Consider the following 18,083-nt stretch of genomic DNA (forward strand, 5'->3'; position numbering starts at 1 on the left):
AACACACTAAATATATATTACACTATATATATATATATATATATATATATAAAATCCATTATTTATGCTCAGCTTTATATATATATATATATATATATATATATATATATATATATATATATATATATATATATATATATATATATATATATATATATATATATATATATATATATATAAAGCTAAGCATACCTAGAAAAAAAATCACTATAGCTAAATATATATTTTATATATATATTTTACTTATTTCCATGACTTTTCCAGGTCTGATATTCTCTGATACATCCAGGTTTGTCCTGACCCTGGGAACTAGAGAGGCATGATACTGCGTAAGATTTACCGATATGAAAATTTTAGCCAATAACAATAACCGATTTGAAAGCTGATAACCGATATGTTGGCTGATAAATCTAAGTCAAAGTTTTTATATAATTTTTGAGAGCCTGATTACAAAAACAAAAGTATCACCATTAAGAGTCATGTCCCAAGCACACAATTATAATGTTATCATTATAATATTATGTAGTCTATATGACAGACTTGCACTGTATATTGTACTTAACTTTTTTCCCTTATTGAAGTGATTTCAATCAATCATATTTCAAACAATTCAAAACCATAACGGCGACCAGTGTGCATCTGAAGTGTTTCAGCTGGAAGAAATAATCCATTATTTATCAGCTTCAATATATTGGCCCAATTTTCTTAACAAAAAAAAACAAACAAACATATCGGCAGATACCGATATGGATGCTGATATATCGTGCATTCCTAGCAAAAATGGTTACTTCAGACTTACAAACATGAACATTAGGCTACTAAACAAAAGAACATGTCATTTAACCTAGTTCTGACTTTTTTTTTTGCTTCAGCCTAAAAAAGTAAAACAATAAAAAAGTAAGAAGCATGTGAATCAAAACATAGAAATACATGTAAATCAAATTTTAAATACATAAAAGGTTACATAAAATATTTTAAACCATTTAAAGGTAGTATGACATACCTAAAAAAAACAAACAAACAGTAAAGTGATGACTAAACATCATCATTTTTACGAATTTTACAAACAAATTTTATTGTAAGGTTTTTACATCAGCCAACAAATATTTATTAATTTGAAAGAATTATTAATAAACAAATCGATTTAATGAATGATTAAATTACTCAGCTTTGTTTCGTTCCCAAATGAATCAGTGTTTTTAAACGAGTTGGTTGAATTATGATTCAATACACAATCTCTTGCAAATTGACAGGCAGGCAGGATCCTATCAAACCAAATGCACTGATTGGGCGGAAATTTTTTGGTCCTGAGACTTCCACAGAAAATATATGTACATGTTTTAATATTTAGATCACTTCTATCAGAATTTGAATTGCTATCAGATGATTGCTATCAGAATTTGAAGAGAGTTTCAACCAGTATAACAAAAGGTGTTTATGAAAAACATTGCCTACCCTACCTTTAAATATCAACATATATCTCAGCATAATCTGAACCTCTCAAAGTAACAGGTTGACCTAAAAATGGGGATTTTCATTGCACATTCAAAGCTGAAGAGCAAAGCATCTACTAGATGCACATTTTTTAAATTTCTGTGTTTCTGCAATGTCTACGTCAATGAGTAGCTCTAAAACATTAAACATGTCTCCAGCCCTCTTATTGTATACAGTGCTCTGTTAACACACAATCAAACTGTATTTTTTCTCAATAGTAGGCCTACTGAAGATATCAACCACACCGTTACAAAATACATCATCAGAAAACATTGCATACGCAGCTCATTTACACTTCGGTAAGGAAGCATCTGTCAGTGTAAAAAGCACTATTGTGGGTAATAAACGTGAGCTTCTGTAGCACTGGTGGTGGCTATTGTGAATTTAACAGCGGTCTGTATTGAAGAGCACCATCCGTGCAGGTGTATTATGAGACCGTATTGTGTGAGGCATAAAGGAGCACTTACCTGTTTTCTCTTTGATTTCACAGAGCACGCTGAATAGAGCCGGTTTCATTCTGTGACAGTTCAGCCCATGCTTTCTTTCGAAGAGAAACACAAGTTATTTAGAAGATCATATCATTCACACATGCAGTTAAAATAGTATTTTGCATTAAAGTTCCTCTACTGTGCTTCTAAATATATTTTTCTGATTGCACCTTGCAGCAAGTTCAAGCAATGTTTCTCATTAGGAAACCAACATAAAATATTATGTTTCATGTGGCATGTAGAGAGCCTACTTTTAATTGATTGTCTGTAAGGGCAAAGGTTTATATAAAAGCTAGGTTAATTGTACTAATGAGTGAAATTCATCCTAATTGAATGAGATCACACCAGTTTCATTTGACATATTCTGTGTATGTTTCCTGAACATAATTCATTCTTGTTGATCCAACCAGTGCTTTTTTTTTTTTTTTTTTTTTACCATCATGGTGAAGATGTGCGCTTGTGCTTAGGTTTTGAGTAGCTGTTGTACACAGACATACATGTTTCATGACCATTGAGAGGGGAAAAGCTGATGACCATATGTAGACTGTGTAAATTTTGTGCTGGCCCTCAAACTAATTTATTTATATTTCTATAAAAACTAAAATAACACTTTTTCATATGCATAACATTTATAGCATGCAAGTGATGATCAGGTAAAGAACTTCTCATCACTGGCTTGAGCACAGTTAAAGCTTGTTGAGAACAATATAAATTTATTTTACGTAGCCACCTAGAGCCTAACCACAAGGTCTACACTTCAGCATAATGGTAACCTAAAAAAAAATCGACATAACAAACTCTTTTAAATGTCAAATATAACTGAACATCAAACTTTAAAAGGTGTTTCCCTTTACTAAAAAACACATTAAACAGCACTTAAGTTCAACATTTACTGTTCCAATCTTTCCCTACGCAAAGCATGCTGGGAACTAGAAATCAACTGCCCAGGTTCAATCAATGCAACATAAATGATTCATGTAGTCCATCACAAATGGTTTAGGTTGACCTAACATTTTGCACATTTAATTTCATTTAACATAATACAATTGAGTGCAAATGCCAATTAAGTAAAAAACTAAAGATTTGTGTTGGTTCAGCTTATTTTATTTAAATAAACTGAACAAGCAGCTAGAATCATTTTTATATATATATATATATATATATATATATATATATATATATATATATATATATATATATATATATATATATATGAGTATGTATGTTTGTGTGTGTGTGTCTGGTTGTGTGTGCATATATATATATATATATATATATATATATACACAAACAGAGATAATATATATTACATAATATATATATATATATATATATATATATATATATATATATATATATATATATATAGCGCTGTCAAATGATTCATCACATCCAAAATAAAAGTTTGTGTTTACATAAATACACACACGCACGTATTTATTTAAGAAATCTTTACATGTATACATGTATATTATATATTTATATTTTATTTTTAGATATTTATAGGCTATTTATATGAAATTTATATTATATATAGATATAAATATTTTATATATAAATATATTTTTGTTATATATGCATGTGTGTGTATTTATATATACCTAATAAATATACACAGTATGCACACATATATAACAAACTTTTACTTTGATGCGATTAATCACGATTAAACGTGTATATACATATATATATATATATATATATATATATATATATATATATATATATATATATATATATATATATATATATATACATTAGCATGTCGCTGGAAACCTCTTATATGCTGTTTAGTGACAACATACCCCGCTATAGGATGTGTGGCGTGTTAAATGAATTGTATCTTTTTTCCTGGCCAACAGCAGTGAACGTTTTAGTGCCCAATACATTTTGTATTAGGACTGTGGAAATTGACTTTAAAATATATATATTTATAACCAGGCTGATAAATGTTCATTGGAATAAAAAGTGCATTTTTTTGTATTGTCACGGAGCGTGTATTTGCTGCGTGCAAATACACGTTATTGTTGTTATTAATAAAGTGTAATAACATGGACAGCAATGTAAAGTGTCATTGTGGAACTAACTTTGCCTGAGCCTCGTCCAGGCTCTGGTCGGTGATGGTCATGATCTGATGCAGAATGTCTCCGATGTCCTGCTTGTTTCTCGCGTCTGCTCCATCATGAGGCACCGGTAAAGCCACCGGGTGTCCGGCGAGGGTCACGCCGCCCAGGGTGTGCATCAGATGACTCTGCTCCTCCATCCTCCGGCTCAAATGACTTTGAAATATTTTTTTTTTAATTCCACACGACAGATATTTTGATGTTGTCCTGAATATATCAGCTACATGAAAAATGATGGATGCGTAAAAGTCCCGAGTTCGCGAAAACAAGAAGTGCTTTAATAAAATGATCCTCTGATTTCCAGTGTCAGAAACAGTCTAGTGCACTTTGATGCTTTGAGTGTTCATCATTTACCCCGTTGCAATGTTTCTTCAGTTGCACACTATTATTCACACTATTGCACACTATTATTCCATCCAGTCCAGTGGCAGCTTCTGCAAAACTTCAGAAAATCCACCTCAATTTGATTTTTTCTTCCTCGAGTCCATCAAAAGAAAATAAATTAGAAATAAAAATGTGATGTATATAAGTTGCAATAAAGCCTTGGCGTTCCAGTGTTCTTTCTTCTTGTTGTTGTGTTGAGCTGTTGAATGATACAGACAGGTTGTTAAAAGCACATTCTCCTCTGGATGATCTACAGCAGATGTAATGGCTTGTGAGAATATCCGTGTGGATCGCTGTGTGTGTCTCGTGCACAGCAGCTCCTACTGATGATGTACCCAGTGTTGCACAACAGCGTGCAGACTGTCGGCTCCGCCCACCCGCGGTCTGCGCTCACAACTGCAACATATTTATTTATATAAAACTTATATTTATACAGTATATGCTTATTTTAAGATGTTACATATGCATGTGTTTGTATTTATACATTATATGTATACACACATGCATATTTAACAAAATATATATTAGATTTATATATGAAATATTTATATATATATATATATAATATGAATTATATAAATCTGTAAATATACATGTATAAATGTAAATATTTGTTATATACATAATATATACATAATAAACATACACACACACATATGTGACTCTAGACCACAAAACCACCAGTCATAAGGGTCAGGTTTTTTTTTTAAATTGAGATGTATGCATCATCTGAAAGATGAATAAATAAGCTTTCCATGGATGCATGGTTTGTTAGGATAGGACAATATTAGGCTGAGATACAACTATGCGAAAATCTGGAATCTGAGGTTGCAAAAAATCTAAATATTGAGAAAATCGCCTTTAAAGTTGTCCAAATGATGTCCTTAGCAATGCATATCCACTCACAAAAATAAATTTTTGATATATTTATGGTATTTACAATATCTTCATGTAACATTATCTTTACTTAATATCCTAATGATTTTTGGCATAAAAGAAAAATGTATAATTTTGACCCATACAATGTATTGTTGGCTATTGCTACAAATATACAATTATGACTGGTTTTGTGGTCCAGGGTCACATATATTATGTAAACACAAACTTTATATATATATATATATATATATATATATATATATATATATATATATATATATATATATATATATATATATATATATATATATATATATATATATATATATATATATATATATATTAATCATTTGACAGTATACGATTAATCATTTGACAGTACAATTAATCAGTATCATTTGACAGTATATATATATATATATATATATATATATATATATATATATATATATATATATATATATATATATATATATATATATACTGTCATGGAAAGCTATATATATAATTACAAATTTTTAATTTTAAATGAATTCATCTGTTTTTTTTTCTTGGCTGTTCATGATGATATTGTGTAAAATAAAATAAAAAATAAAAATAAAAAATATATATATAATATGTATATATATATATATACTGTCAAATGATTAATCGTTCCAAAATAAAAGTTTGTGTTTACATAATATATGTTACCCCAATAAATGATACAGTTGTAATATAAATTTACACAATGTCATTGTAAACAGACAAGATAAAAAGCAGATAAATTTATTAAAAGTTGTAAAAAAAATCAAGTAACCTCAAAATTTGCTTCAATAAATTATTTTAATTAATATGACTGTATCAATTAACTATAGGTTAAACTAATATCTTTTTATAGGTCAGTAATCAGTAATTACTGCACATTTTAATTTTAATAAACAATATGTGTGTCCATGATGCAAAAAAATTGATTTACTCCTCCTCCTCCTCATCATCATCGTAAAAAAACACAATACTGTTATAAAAAACTCTGAAATAAATTAGTATAATGATCAAATACAAATACTATACTAAATAAATATAAAAATAAATAAAAATGTGAAGCATTGCAAATCATGTAAGTTAAAAGCATGTAATTTAAAAGCATGCTTCATAACAATGAGGTCTGATTTTAAGTCAAAAATATAATTTAATATGACTGAATCAAGCTGATTACAACAGCAGCAAGTCATTTTTATGATCTGAGCAGGTATAGCTCCCTACATTAAAACGGCATATTTTCACTTTTTACTGTGAAAAAAGTTACTAAAGAAGAAGAAATGATGGGTAATTGTGTGTCTGCAATGATGGGAGAATTCTTTAATTAAGTAAATATTTTCTCTTTTTCACTATAACAAAAACAAACAAACAAAATAAATAAATAAATATATATATATATATATATATATATATATATATATATATATATATATATTTACTCACTATTTTATGATCTGATGTATTTTAGTCTGTATATTTTCATTATTTACATAAGTGCACTGCAGACCAGTACAATGTGTTTTTGCAAGGAATATAGTGTCTATTGTACATCTTGCATATTGAGAATTTGTCATATTGTTTCATCAGAAGACTTCATAACAAACAGCATTATCAGTTCAGGGTAAATGCACAGAGATTGAGAAATATGTAAAGGACCACAACATTTAGATTTGCAAAACATTTTCATCGTCTGTTGTTTTCTTTACTTTAATCAACCCTAAATGTTGTTGTCTTTTAAATGACATATTTCTCAATCTCTGTGAAATTACTGTAAATTGATAATGCTGTTTGTTCTATCTATCTATCTATCTATCTATCTATCTATCTATCTATCTATCTATCTATCTATCTATCTATCTATCTATCTATCTATCTATCTATCTATCTATCTATCTATCTATCTATCTATCTATCTATCTATCTATCTATCTATCTATCTATCTATCTATCTATCTATCTATCTATCTATCTATCTATCTATCTATCTATCTAAATGTAATAAACCAAAATAAACTGTCTATCTACTTTCTCTTAGCCTTGATTGGCCGCTTGCCTAGTCCATCTTTGGTTCTCGAGGGTGTTTTCCAGAGCGGTGTACTTCCGGTATGAGGGGTAAACCCGCAGGAAGTAGCTTACAGGACCACCAACACAGGAACAACAGAGTAAACAACAGACACATTTATTCAGTTTTTTGGGACGATATCTCCACAAGTATGAAATGAGACAGTACAGTGTCTCCCTCGCTCAGACGGTGTGGCGCGTCTGTGGTGTTTTCAGCCGCTGTTACAGGCATGAATGAAGGTAATGATGGAGTGATGTTTGAGGCTCATCGAGCAGATTAGCATGAGCGTTAGCAGGGCCCGACTAGCGCGTTCAGTGATTATTACTTACGGGTGTTTTATTAACAGTGTTATTCAAATATAATGTTATTCTTATCAGACAGCAACGTGAGTGCAATTGTGATCAGTTCCCCTTTTTAACGAACACAATTAATGCGGTTTAAAATAAGAAATTGCTAGCTTGCTGGCTAATTAGCATTTTAGCATCATAATTTCTTATTATAATTTTAAAAACATCTTAACATGTAGTGTAATTATTTGGTACGGTTGTCCCTGCCCATGTCTTAGTCTAGTTAAGAAGTTTGTTGTTTGGGTTTCTGGTGACAGGAGCGATCATGACAGCTAGTGTCTAGTTTGTAACTAACCAACTGTATGTATTTACTTTACTGTGTGTTTATATCATAAACATGCTAATGAGAACAAGACTAGAGCCTGGAAGACTGGTTTATACCAGTGTATATGAAGTAGTTGAATGGATTTTACAGTTTATTGAACTTTTTTTTTTATCTTATTTAACATGCAATTTTGTGCTGATGTTGTTATTTATATGGCCAAAAAGTAGGATGAAGTTCTGATAACTTGTAATGTAAACCATATTATTATAGCAGACTACTTATGTAAAATGCTTATAAATATCAGTTTTCACTTTATATCTCTTAATTATATATATTATCGTAGTAAGATGCTATTTAAATGCTTAGTTTAATGACCCAAGCTGTAGTTTTATTGTAGGGGTCAAAACATATAATGTAATGCAACACAATGATGATTGAGAGATGAACAAATAAAAGTTCCCCGAAAGCCTGTTGTATCATATTTTGATGCTTGCACATGATATATGGTTAATCAAGTAAACCTAAAAGTTGCTTCAGTCCATAAGTGTTCATCTTTAAATATTACTAACAAAACAAAAGTTATTCTTACATTTACTTTATAACAATCAGTAAAGATTTCACAGCTGATGTGAGAGGTTTTTGCAATTATACTAAAGACCTTTTATTTCTTACTATCATCAGAAGGCCTGTAGATTGTGTACACCAGGGATTTCAGGATCATTTTGCTTATTTAGAGGCCTTAGAAATGCATGTATTAAATATTTATATAAATACATATTTAATACATGCATTTCTTCTTAAACCTCAAAATAAAGGTATCTGTCCTACTGATGAGATGTGTAACAATTTTAACAAATACTTCAGTGAGAAAGTCCATAGTATCTATAGCTCCATTGCTTCTGTCTCTCTATTGAGTCTCATCCTAAAACCTCACTTTCCACTTCTTTTTCTAACTTTGCTACTGTCAGTGTAGACATTGTTTTGAAATTGGCCATGTCTAAGAGTTCATCCACGTGTTTTCTCGACCATTTGCCTACTTAGGTCCTAAAAAAGGGTTTACCACACATTTGCTCATCCATTACTTCAGTTATTAACAATTTCTTAGCCACCGGCTAGGTTCATCTGACCCGTAAGATGGCCACTAACACACCAGTTCTTAAAAAATCTGATTGTGATGCTGAAGAGTTATCTAGCTATAGGCCTATTGCAAATCTGCCTTTTCTGGCTAAGGTCCTTCAAGTAGTTGTTGTTGACCAGCTACAGTAATATCTGTCCAAAAACAATTTATTGGAACCGTTCCAGTCATGTCACAAATTACCTTCTTGCTTTTGATGAGAATGGTGCTTGCAGCATTTTAGTTCTTCTAGACATTAGTGATGCTTTGGACACTGTCATATCATCCTCCTTGATAGGTTGCATGTTTTGTTAGGCATCTCTGGTGTTGTGTTTGAATGGTTAAATCCTATGTAACTGATTTTTAGCATGTTTGGGGAAAAACACATCTGAGGCAACATTAGTTTAGCAGGGTGTTCCACAGGTTTCAGTACTTAGACCCATTTTGTTTGCATCTATATGTTGCCGCTTGGTGGCATCGTTAGAAAGTATGTTCTGGCACTTTGGGTTTGAGAAAAGCGCAGTATAAATAAAATGTATCATCACCATTATGATACAGTATGCTTTATAGGTTAAATATATTACTTAAGTGATTGTATGATATGTGTAGGTGTTGTGACTTGATGTTTAAACATCTGGGCTTTGTTACCCTGCAGGCAGGCATCCATGTCCCACCATGGAGAGGAGAAAATAACCCCAAAAAGAAGGAAAAGAAGACGCTGCATCGCTGAGGAATCTTCAGCCTCTAACTCCGACTGAGGGTCGGCACATCCGGACAGAGACCCGGAGAGCGACAGAGGGGCGAGAGGGGCTGGTGCTCAGAATGGCTTTCCTCGACAACCCCGCCATCATCCTGGCCCACATCCGGCAGTCACACGTGACCAGCGATGACACCGGGATGTGCGAGATGGTCCTTATTGATCACGACGTGGATCTGGAGAAGTGCCATTCGTCTGTGGTGTCTGTTGGCGGAGGTTCGTCCGGGGGTTCGTATGGCGACGGCAGCGGTGGAGGAGACGGCCAGACATGTGATCTCTCTCAGTCTGTCGACATCACCTCCAGCTGGGATTTTGGCATCCGACGGCGCTCCAACACAGGCAAGTAGCTGTCTGACTCTGACTTTTCTGCTTTTGGGGCCCTGAATCCAGCTTATTGATGTGGTTGGTACAGGTAAAGACGTATCGCCCAAAACCTTCTCACGCCTGGTTTTAAGAAAAGTGACAATTTTTCTGACATTTGTGGACAGATAATTACAGCGTTTCACTAGATTTGTGATGAGAGCTGTTTGTAAAACTGTTCTCACAGAAACTTAAAAAGCTTCCTACAGTTTTTTTCCAAAATAAAAATTCAACTTTTACCTCTTTCAAGTAAAGATATTAAGACATTTACAGTCTCAAGTAAAATATTTTAATTTATTATGAAACATTAATTTATTTTACAATCCAGTTGTATTACAATAGTAATATATTCTGTCTTAGAAATAATATAAATGTATTAATTAGGGCTGTCAAGCAATTTTTAATCTAATAAATTACATGATGTGGTGATTAATTAATCTAATTAAAAGCAAACACTACGTACAACTAAAAGTGCAATTCCACACGCTCAATTTTGGTAAGGAGTATCGCTCAAACCAGCTTAAAGGTGGAGTAAGTAGATTTTGAAAAACACTGTTTGGAAGTTAGTTGGGCCGACACCAACAACAAACGTGTAACCAATCAGCATTACGGGGCGTATGATGGTCGAAGAGACAGAACGAGCAAGAGGGAGATTTGAAAGAAAAAAAAACTGAGATGATGAGACGCAATACAAAAGAGCTGAAAAGAATATCACTGGAATGGTTTATGACTGGGCAAGGGCTTTATTTTTTGTGCTTCCTTGTCATTCGTTTATCAGCTGCGCTTTATTTTTCGTGAAGCATTTTGTTGTGTTTCAGCTGTGATAAACAGACATCCACTCTCGGATTGCGTGTGTAACAGAGGCCAGATAGTGAGAGCTGTGCAGGTAAACTCTTGCACAATGACGATTGCTAGAGAATGAGGTGTTTAGCGTAAGGCTGGGCGATAAAACAATAACGATATGTATCGCGATAGACACGTGATCGATATCAATAAAAAATGTGTTTGATATTTTTTGTTCTTCGTCGGAGGAAAACGGAGGTTGTGTAGCAAGTTTGGTTGCATTAACAAAGGCACTCGCTCTCTGGTAACCTAGCAACGTAGGGAGTGACACGCTAGATAGATAAATTTACAACTATTACGCTATGTAAATATTGATTTACATTTGTTGGCGAACTTGGCATATGCGCATGCACATGCTTTAAATCATTGATTTGGGCAGCTTTGAGCAGCTCTTGAGGTTCTTATCCAGTATGGAAGATGAAATCCTTGCTAGTGTAGTTTACTGACTTTGATGAGGCCCGCTCTTTGCGCCGTCCACTCAGTTGTCATCAGCGGGAAAACCTCTCTCTATGATTGCGTTGGTTGGTTATTTTCACAGCTTGAATATGACGGCTGCACAAACAGATTTTTAAATGCTCACAGTTTTTATTATTTCTTAATGTGGTATTGTAATTTCAGGGATGAAAAAAAAAATTACAGACATAAATGAAATGCGGGACGGGTGGTCACCCTACTTTAGACTTATGTTTACATTTTAAGTATTTGAGTTTTCCATGGTTGTTGACATTTCTGTCTTAATAACTGAGGGGATTATGATCAGAGGAAGGTTAAGTTTTAAAATAAAAATGTTTAAATGTAATATATTTTTCTCCTGGTCCTTATTTTAAATGGGTCATAAAAAATATCAATAATTATCGATATCGACCGATATGAAACACTGATATCGTGATACAGTTTTTAGCCATATCGCCCAGCCCTAGTTTAGCGTCATTGGTAGTGCACTCGCCTTGCCTGCCAGCAGTGATCGGGCTGGGGTTTGAGACCGACTGTTTGTTTGGGTTGATTTCAAATATCCAAATACAATATCCAACAGCATTTTTGAAAATCTGCTTACCCCACCTTTAAGTCCGTTCATGCTTAACTTGCTCTGTCAGTATTTTCAATATGTGGCTTTGCATTTTGCAGTGGGATCATATATGAGCATGACAATGGCTTGTCATTGTCTTGAAGCTCATTGGTCACTACCAAGGCCACAAAAGTTTGCTAACCGATAATATCAAACTCAATAAAAAAATCTGCTAATGGGATGACGGCCTAAACTAAACCTTGCATGCTTCTGCTCCAGTTTTCTCTGCGGTGTCGGCCTGTGATTCAGTACTTCTCTTTCTCTCTAAAATGTATGAAAAATGAAATCTGTCTGTATTGCTCTGCTTTAAGCAGTCAGGCTGATGATGCTGATAAATGCAACATTTGAAGCCATTTAGGTCTCTAACAGGAAATGCAGCCATAACTTGCTGTTAAAGAAGTTAAACAACAACAACAACAAATGTGTTAAGCTGAATAAGTATGATGTGTTATCATTGCATCAAGACATCAAGCATTTATCTGGTCATCATCTAAACTGCTCCACGGCTTGTAGATGGACAGAAATCACAGCTTATTAGGGTTGGGAATCAAAAACTGGCAATGCCTCCAGAAAGTGACCGTTGACCTAAAACATTTATTCGTTTAGCAAAATATGGCATCAAAGGAAGTCCTGTGTATTTTTATTTTTGTAGAATATCTGAAATCTTAAGACATCAGGCCATAAATGCAATTGATTGCAAATTAATGTTTTCTAAATGGTGTTCATTCCAAAAAACCTGAAAGAATTGTTAATGCAAAGTGGAATCTGAATTGGAGCCAGAATCATTAGTTTCCTTACTATTCCCATCCCTACTGCTTACTGATTATCAATAGGCTGAAACCTTGGAGCAAATCAAAGCAGAAAGCAGAAAGTTTTGAATTAGGCTAGACTTGAACACTATAGCCTTTTGCTGCTTCATCTTTCCCTTAAAGCTTTCCTGTTAATGCAGCACATTAAATGCTTTACTGTACCATCCACAGAGAATATTGGAAAAATAATCTGGGGCTCACTAAATGTTTACATAAAAAATAAAAAGGAAATTTCACAAAGCATTTTGATCTCAGTAGGTACGATTTAATGAATTGTTTGTTTGGGGCAATTTATTTTATTATCTGATTTTGTTTCCCTTTTCTGTGATCAAGGGTTAATCTGATTGTGCTTGTTGGCTGGGAATTAGGGCTGCACGATTAATCGCATGCTATTCTCACGCGCATTTCGTCAGTAAAGCCGGTTCCCTGATTACCGTTAAATCGCCATCACCTGCTTTTAAACGGAGCGCCTTTTAATAGACAGAGCCGTAGTTCACAGACAAGCCACGCAATATCGCGTTCATTATCGCAGGCGATTCATCTGCGATATGAACGCGATATTGCGTGGCTTTTCAGTGATCTACGGCTCTGTCTATTAAATGCCGCTTCATTTGAAAGCAGGTGATGGCGATTTAGCGGTAATCAGGGAACCGGCTTTACTGACGAAATGCGCGTGAGAATAGCATGCGATTAATCGTGCAGCCCTACTGGGAATGGCAACTGACTGAAATTGATTTGTACTCTTAGACGATCTTACCTTTGCAAACCTGTTTCTGGTGAAATTGGATCTTTTGTCTTTTGGAATCAGTAAGCTTATCTGATAACAAATTACGCATTAAGTCTGGTCTTTCTTGGTTTTTTTTTTTCCGTATTCATCTTATTACAAATAATCAATATGAACACAATTTTTAGTGTTTTGATATTAGACTATTACAGAGAATATCTCTGGTGTGTCTCATCTGTGTTTTTCAGTAGACACCAGCAAACACAATGTTTTATATTAAAAAGTTTTTTTGAGTGATTCTCTAATTATATTAAATGAGTAATTCCACAAAAACAACTTTTCACACAGAAAATGGTTGTTTTCTCACATTACAGGTGAGTTATGCCTATTATATTTTGCTTTCGAAACAATTAGGGATTTGGCCGATACGGATAACTGATAATTCTTTATATTTGAAAGCCGATAACCGATTTTTGAGAGCCTGATTACAAAAACAAAAGTCTCACCATTAAAAGCTGTGTCCCAAGCACACAATTATAGACTTGCGCTGTACATTGCAATTAACTGTATTTTGCTTTTATTGAAGTGATTTCAATCATATTTCAAGCAATTCAAAACCATTATGGCGGACAGTGCGCATCTGAAGTTTCTCGGCTGAAGGAAACAATCCATTATTTATCCGCTTTAACATATCAGCCAAATTTTCTTATTGTGCTGATAATGATAACATTATAAATGAACATATATCGGTCGATACCGATATGGTGGCCGATATATCGTGCATCCATATAGCAGTTATAACTGCAGATTTAGATAAGTAATTATGCAAGGCTCTAATTATGTTATGCTTGTTTGAACACAAACAGCTTTCAGTCTTTGTAAAAAGGATTGAAATACTGATACCTGGTAATGTTGAGGATTGTTCCTGGAGTCATTCAGTTTCAGTCAGTACCTCTCGTCATGGCAAATGTTGAAATGTGAATTAATCCTGGGGTACGGATTTATAATCACTAGTTTTGATGAAATGGATGTGGCTTAGCTCTGGTTTTGCAATGCTTTTGTTGGAGAGGGAATCTTTGAAATATTCCTCTATTATCAACCATCTGAACAACTTGTCCCCAGGACGACAAGACAGTTTCGTGAGACCTGAGCCTGCTGGTAAGCAAGTGTTCAGGACAGGAAACAGTGCTGAAAATATCAATATGAATCTGATGTATCTTATTTATGAATCATTTTCAGTTTGAATTTCAGCAATTAATTTTGTGATCTCAAAGAATATTCTTTAATTTGATAGAAGACCTTTTCATATTATTTCATGCCTTCAAGTGATCTTATATATATATATATATATATATAATATAGTTGGAATCTTTTCTATATGAACACTGATCAAATCAACTTGATTCAGTTCTTTGGATAGCTGTGGACATTATGGTTTTTGGTTCAGAATTACTATACTGACCCATGAGATTTTGAATAGTCCATGAGACTACATTGTAAAAAATCATTTTTTGAAGCTGTAAGCAAACATTATTGGAGCATGTTTTACAAGAAAATACTAGAAATGCTGTTTGTGAAATTTGCTAGCTGTTGCTGATTGAAACATTTCTACAGCAAATGTTTCTCAGTGTATCTGCCACAGCTTTTCAGCTGAAATTTAGGCTAATACAAATAGCTAATAATTTTGCATTGCTTAGAAACTTATAACGATGGTCAGCTTTGTGAAACTTTTGTGAAACTAAACACTCTTTGCCAATTCAACTTAATGTGTCTTCTTGCATTATTGTTGAAGCAACGATCACCAGTTTTCTTTCATGTTGCGTTATAATTTGCAATATGACAGTTCAGAATGCAACAATGTACAAAGTTGAGTGTTTGCATTCACATCTTTGGGAAGAGATTATAATTCATGGTTTGTGGTCACTTTATATATTTATATATGTATATATATATATGTATATATATATATATGTATATATATATATGTATATATATATATATATGTGTATATATATGTGTATATATATATATGTATATATATATGTATATATATATATATGTATATATATATGTATGTATATATATATATGTATGTATGTATGTATGTATGTATATATATATATATATGTATATGTATAAAATCCTTCATGTGTCCCAGACCACTCAGGTTGCAGTTCCAGAATCAACAAAACACTTTTTGTTGACGAGATGTTACAGAGCAAAAACCCTTTAAGGGAAACTTTTGCCCTGCAATTAAAGGGGATTACATTTGAATACATACTTCAAGTTCAAGTGCTGCATATTTGTACTTGCTCTCAAAATACCAGCCAAGTGCTCTCTGACCAAATCTTTTAGTTTTAAGTGTACAAATTGGACTGTTTTGAATATAACCTGTTACAAATGCATATATGCAGCTTGTAGACGATCTTATATATGCATATTGTTTAACATGCATTTGTATGTTTGTAAAATTAAAAATTATTATGTAGATCGACTGAAGACCTCATGAAATAAATGTAAAATGTCTTTTATTTCTTTGTAAACATGCAGAATATTCTTGTCCTAATATTATCTAATGACATGAATGAAAGACTGTTTGTTCAGACGGTGATTGTCTGACTAACAATGATTGTCATGATGTGTTTTTCCAAGTTTGCTTCAGATGGTATTTTTGAATAACACAGCTTAATTTCACAATAGAACTTTAAATAATAGTGGTTTGTAAACTGTGTTATGCATTTTAAGGCCATTCATTTTTATCCCCTTTGTGACATTTTCATGATGTCACTTAATGTGATGAGAAAAATAATAATTTTAATTAGATTTGTAAAGTACAAATGTTTTAGTATACATCATGGTAGTATTTGCTGTAATAAATAAAAAAACAAAAACAAACAAAAAACAATGTCCAGACAGAATTAGCAGCTATGTTAATGTGTTTTTTTTTTGTTTTTTGTTTTTTTGTAATTGTCTTGGTCACCATCCAATATACTGTATATTATTTTTATTTCTTTTGAATTGAATCTCACAAACGGATGTCCGGGTCATATTTCTTTATTGACAAGCAAAAAAACTAGTGTAATAGTGGGTCAAGTTAGACATTGATTTGTTACATAACCAGTGCTTAAATATTTAAATAGTCAGTCTATAGTAACCTGTCTATCTTCAACATTTTTAATCAAAGATGTATCATAGCTGGAAAGGTGTCATAACCTGCTGTGTATTTTTTCTCCAGGTGAATTCATCCCTTGAATTTGTCAATCACAGTTGTAACAGAATTATAATATACATGTCTGTTTTCCATTTAACTGAAGTTGACCATTTTGAACTCTAATGGGGTCACACTGCTGACACTGTTAATGAGATGAAAGTCTTTTCATTTAAAGCTCAAAGACTGGAGCGACTGAGGAAAGAACGACAGAACCAGATCAAGTGCAAAAATATTCAGTGGAAAGAGAGAAGCTCGTCTCAATCAGGTACAGTAGCGGTAGCTTTACTCAAATGAACAAAATTCACATTTGTTTTCTCTTCTGCATTACTTGTCCTCTGAATGGTTTTTCCTCTGTTGATTTTTGTAGCAGACGACTTGAGCTCACTTTTTGAAAAGAAGGACTTTAAGGACAGGCCCCAGAGCACAGGCAGTAAATCCACACTCTCGCTGCGGCTAGAACAGTGTCCCCAACAGCTCAACAACCCCTTCAACGAATACTCCAAATTTGATGGCAAGGTGAGCACTTCTGTGTCTAGACTAAGTACTACTTTTGCTCTAAAAGGTCTAAAGGCCACACCAACCTGACGTCAAAAAACTAGCGGCAATGAAAGCCGACGGTGTTGTCACCTCATGTCAACTGCATCGGGGAAAAAATATGTGCTTGAACGCGTTCTGCACATGTGTATAATATTAAATATTTATTAAAATATATCTGTCATTCAAAAAGGGAAAGCAAAACTAAGCCTGCATGTATACAAACCATAAACAAAGCAGCGCTGGCTTAACGTTTTGAATATCAGTCATGCTGATCATGTTCTTTATTCCACTCCGCTCATGTTATTATGAAAATATTCATGCATTCGAGTGCTCAGGTAAAATGACGTAAAATTAGAACAACCTCCTGTCTGTGCCGTCATGACTTATTTGCTTGCTTTCAGAACTTTGACATAACAGCCAATCACAGTTCTCTCTCTCTCTGACGGTGATTCAACATGTCGAATCGGCCGAAAAAAGCCAGCGAGCCAACTTCAGCCGCTGGTGCGGAACACACTGAGAAAACTTAGTCAGTCGACGCACAAAAACTGCCCGACGTCCGACCATCGACTTGGTTTGTTCCGGACTTTAAAGTGACAGCA

At 33.3% G+C, this 18,083-nt stretch overlaps 2 protein-coding genes across 5 annotated transcripts in view; one reads left to right on the plus strand and one right to left on the minus strand.

Moving 5' to 3' along the window:
• pbx3a (pre-B-cell leukemia homeobox 3a) overlaps nucleotides 1-4,297 on the minus strand; it is a 52,818-nt gene extending 48,521 nt beyond the window's left edge. For all 4 annotated transcript variants that reach the window (XM_067406942.1, XM_067406941.1, XM_067406940.1 and 1 more), the window contains exons 1-2: nucleotides 4,070-4,297; nucleotides 1,962-2,035 (exon numbers count right to left, since the gene is read on the minus strand). In XM_067406942.1, coding sequence (XP_067263043.1) covers nucleotides 1,962-2,035; nucleotides 4,070-4,245 — 250 coding nt within the window. In that variant the 5' untranslated portion in view covers nucleotides 4,246-4,297. The remainder of the gene's footprint in view (nucleotides 1-1,961; nucleotides 2,036-4,069) is intronic.
• Nucleotides 4,298-7,509: 3,212 nt separating this feature from the next.
• mapkap1 (MAPK associated protein 1) overlaps nucleotides 7,510-18,083 on the plus strand; it is a 45,919-nt gene continuing 35,345 nt past the window's right edge. The window contains exons 1-4 of the mRNA XM_067407778.1: nucleotides 7,510-7,690; nucleotides 9,833-10,273; nucleotides 17,123-17,212; nucleotides 17,315-17,463. Coding sequence (XP_067263879.1) covers nucleotides 10,000-10,273; nucleotides 17,123-17,212; nucleotides 17,315-17,463 — 513 coding nt within the window. The 5' untranslated portion in view covers nucleotides 7,510-7,690; nucleotides 9,833-9,999. The remainder of the gene's footprint in view (nucleotides 7,691-9,832; nucleotides 10,274-17,122; nucleotides 17,213-17,314; nucleotides 17,464-18,083) is intronic.

This window comes from Chanodichthys erythropterus, chromosome 13 (genome assembly GCF_024489055.1).
Source record: "Chanodichthys erythropterus isolate Z2021 chromosome 13, ASM2448905v1, whole genome shotgun sequence".
NCBI lineage: Eukaryota > Metazoa > Chordata > Actinopteri > Cypriniformes > Xenocyprididae > Chanodichthys > Chanodichthys erythropterus.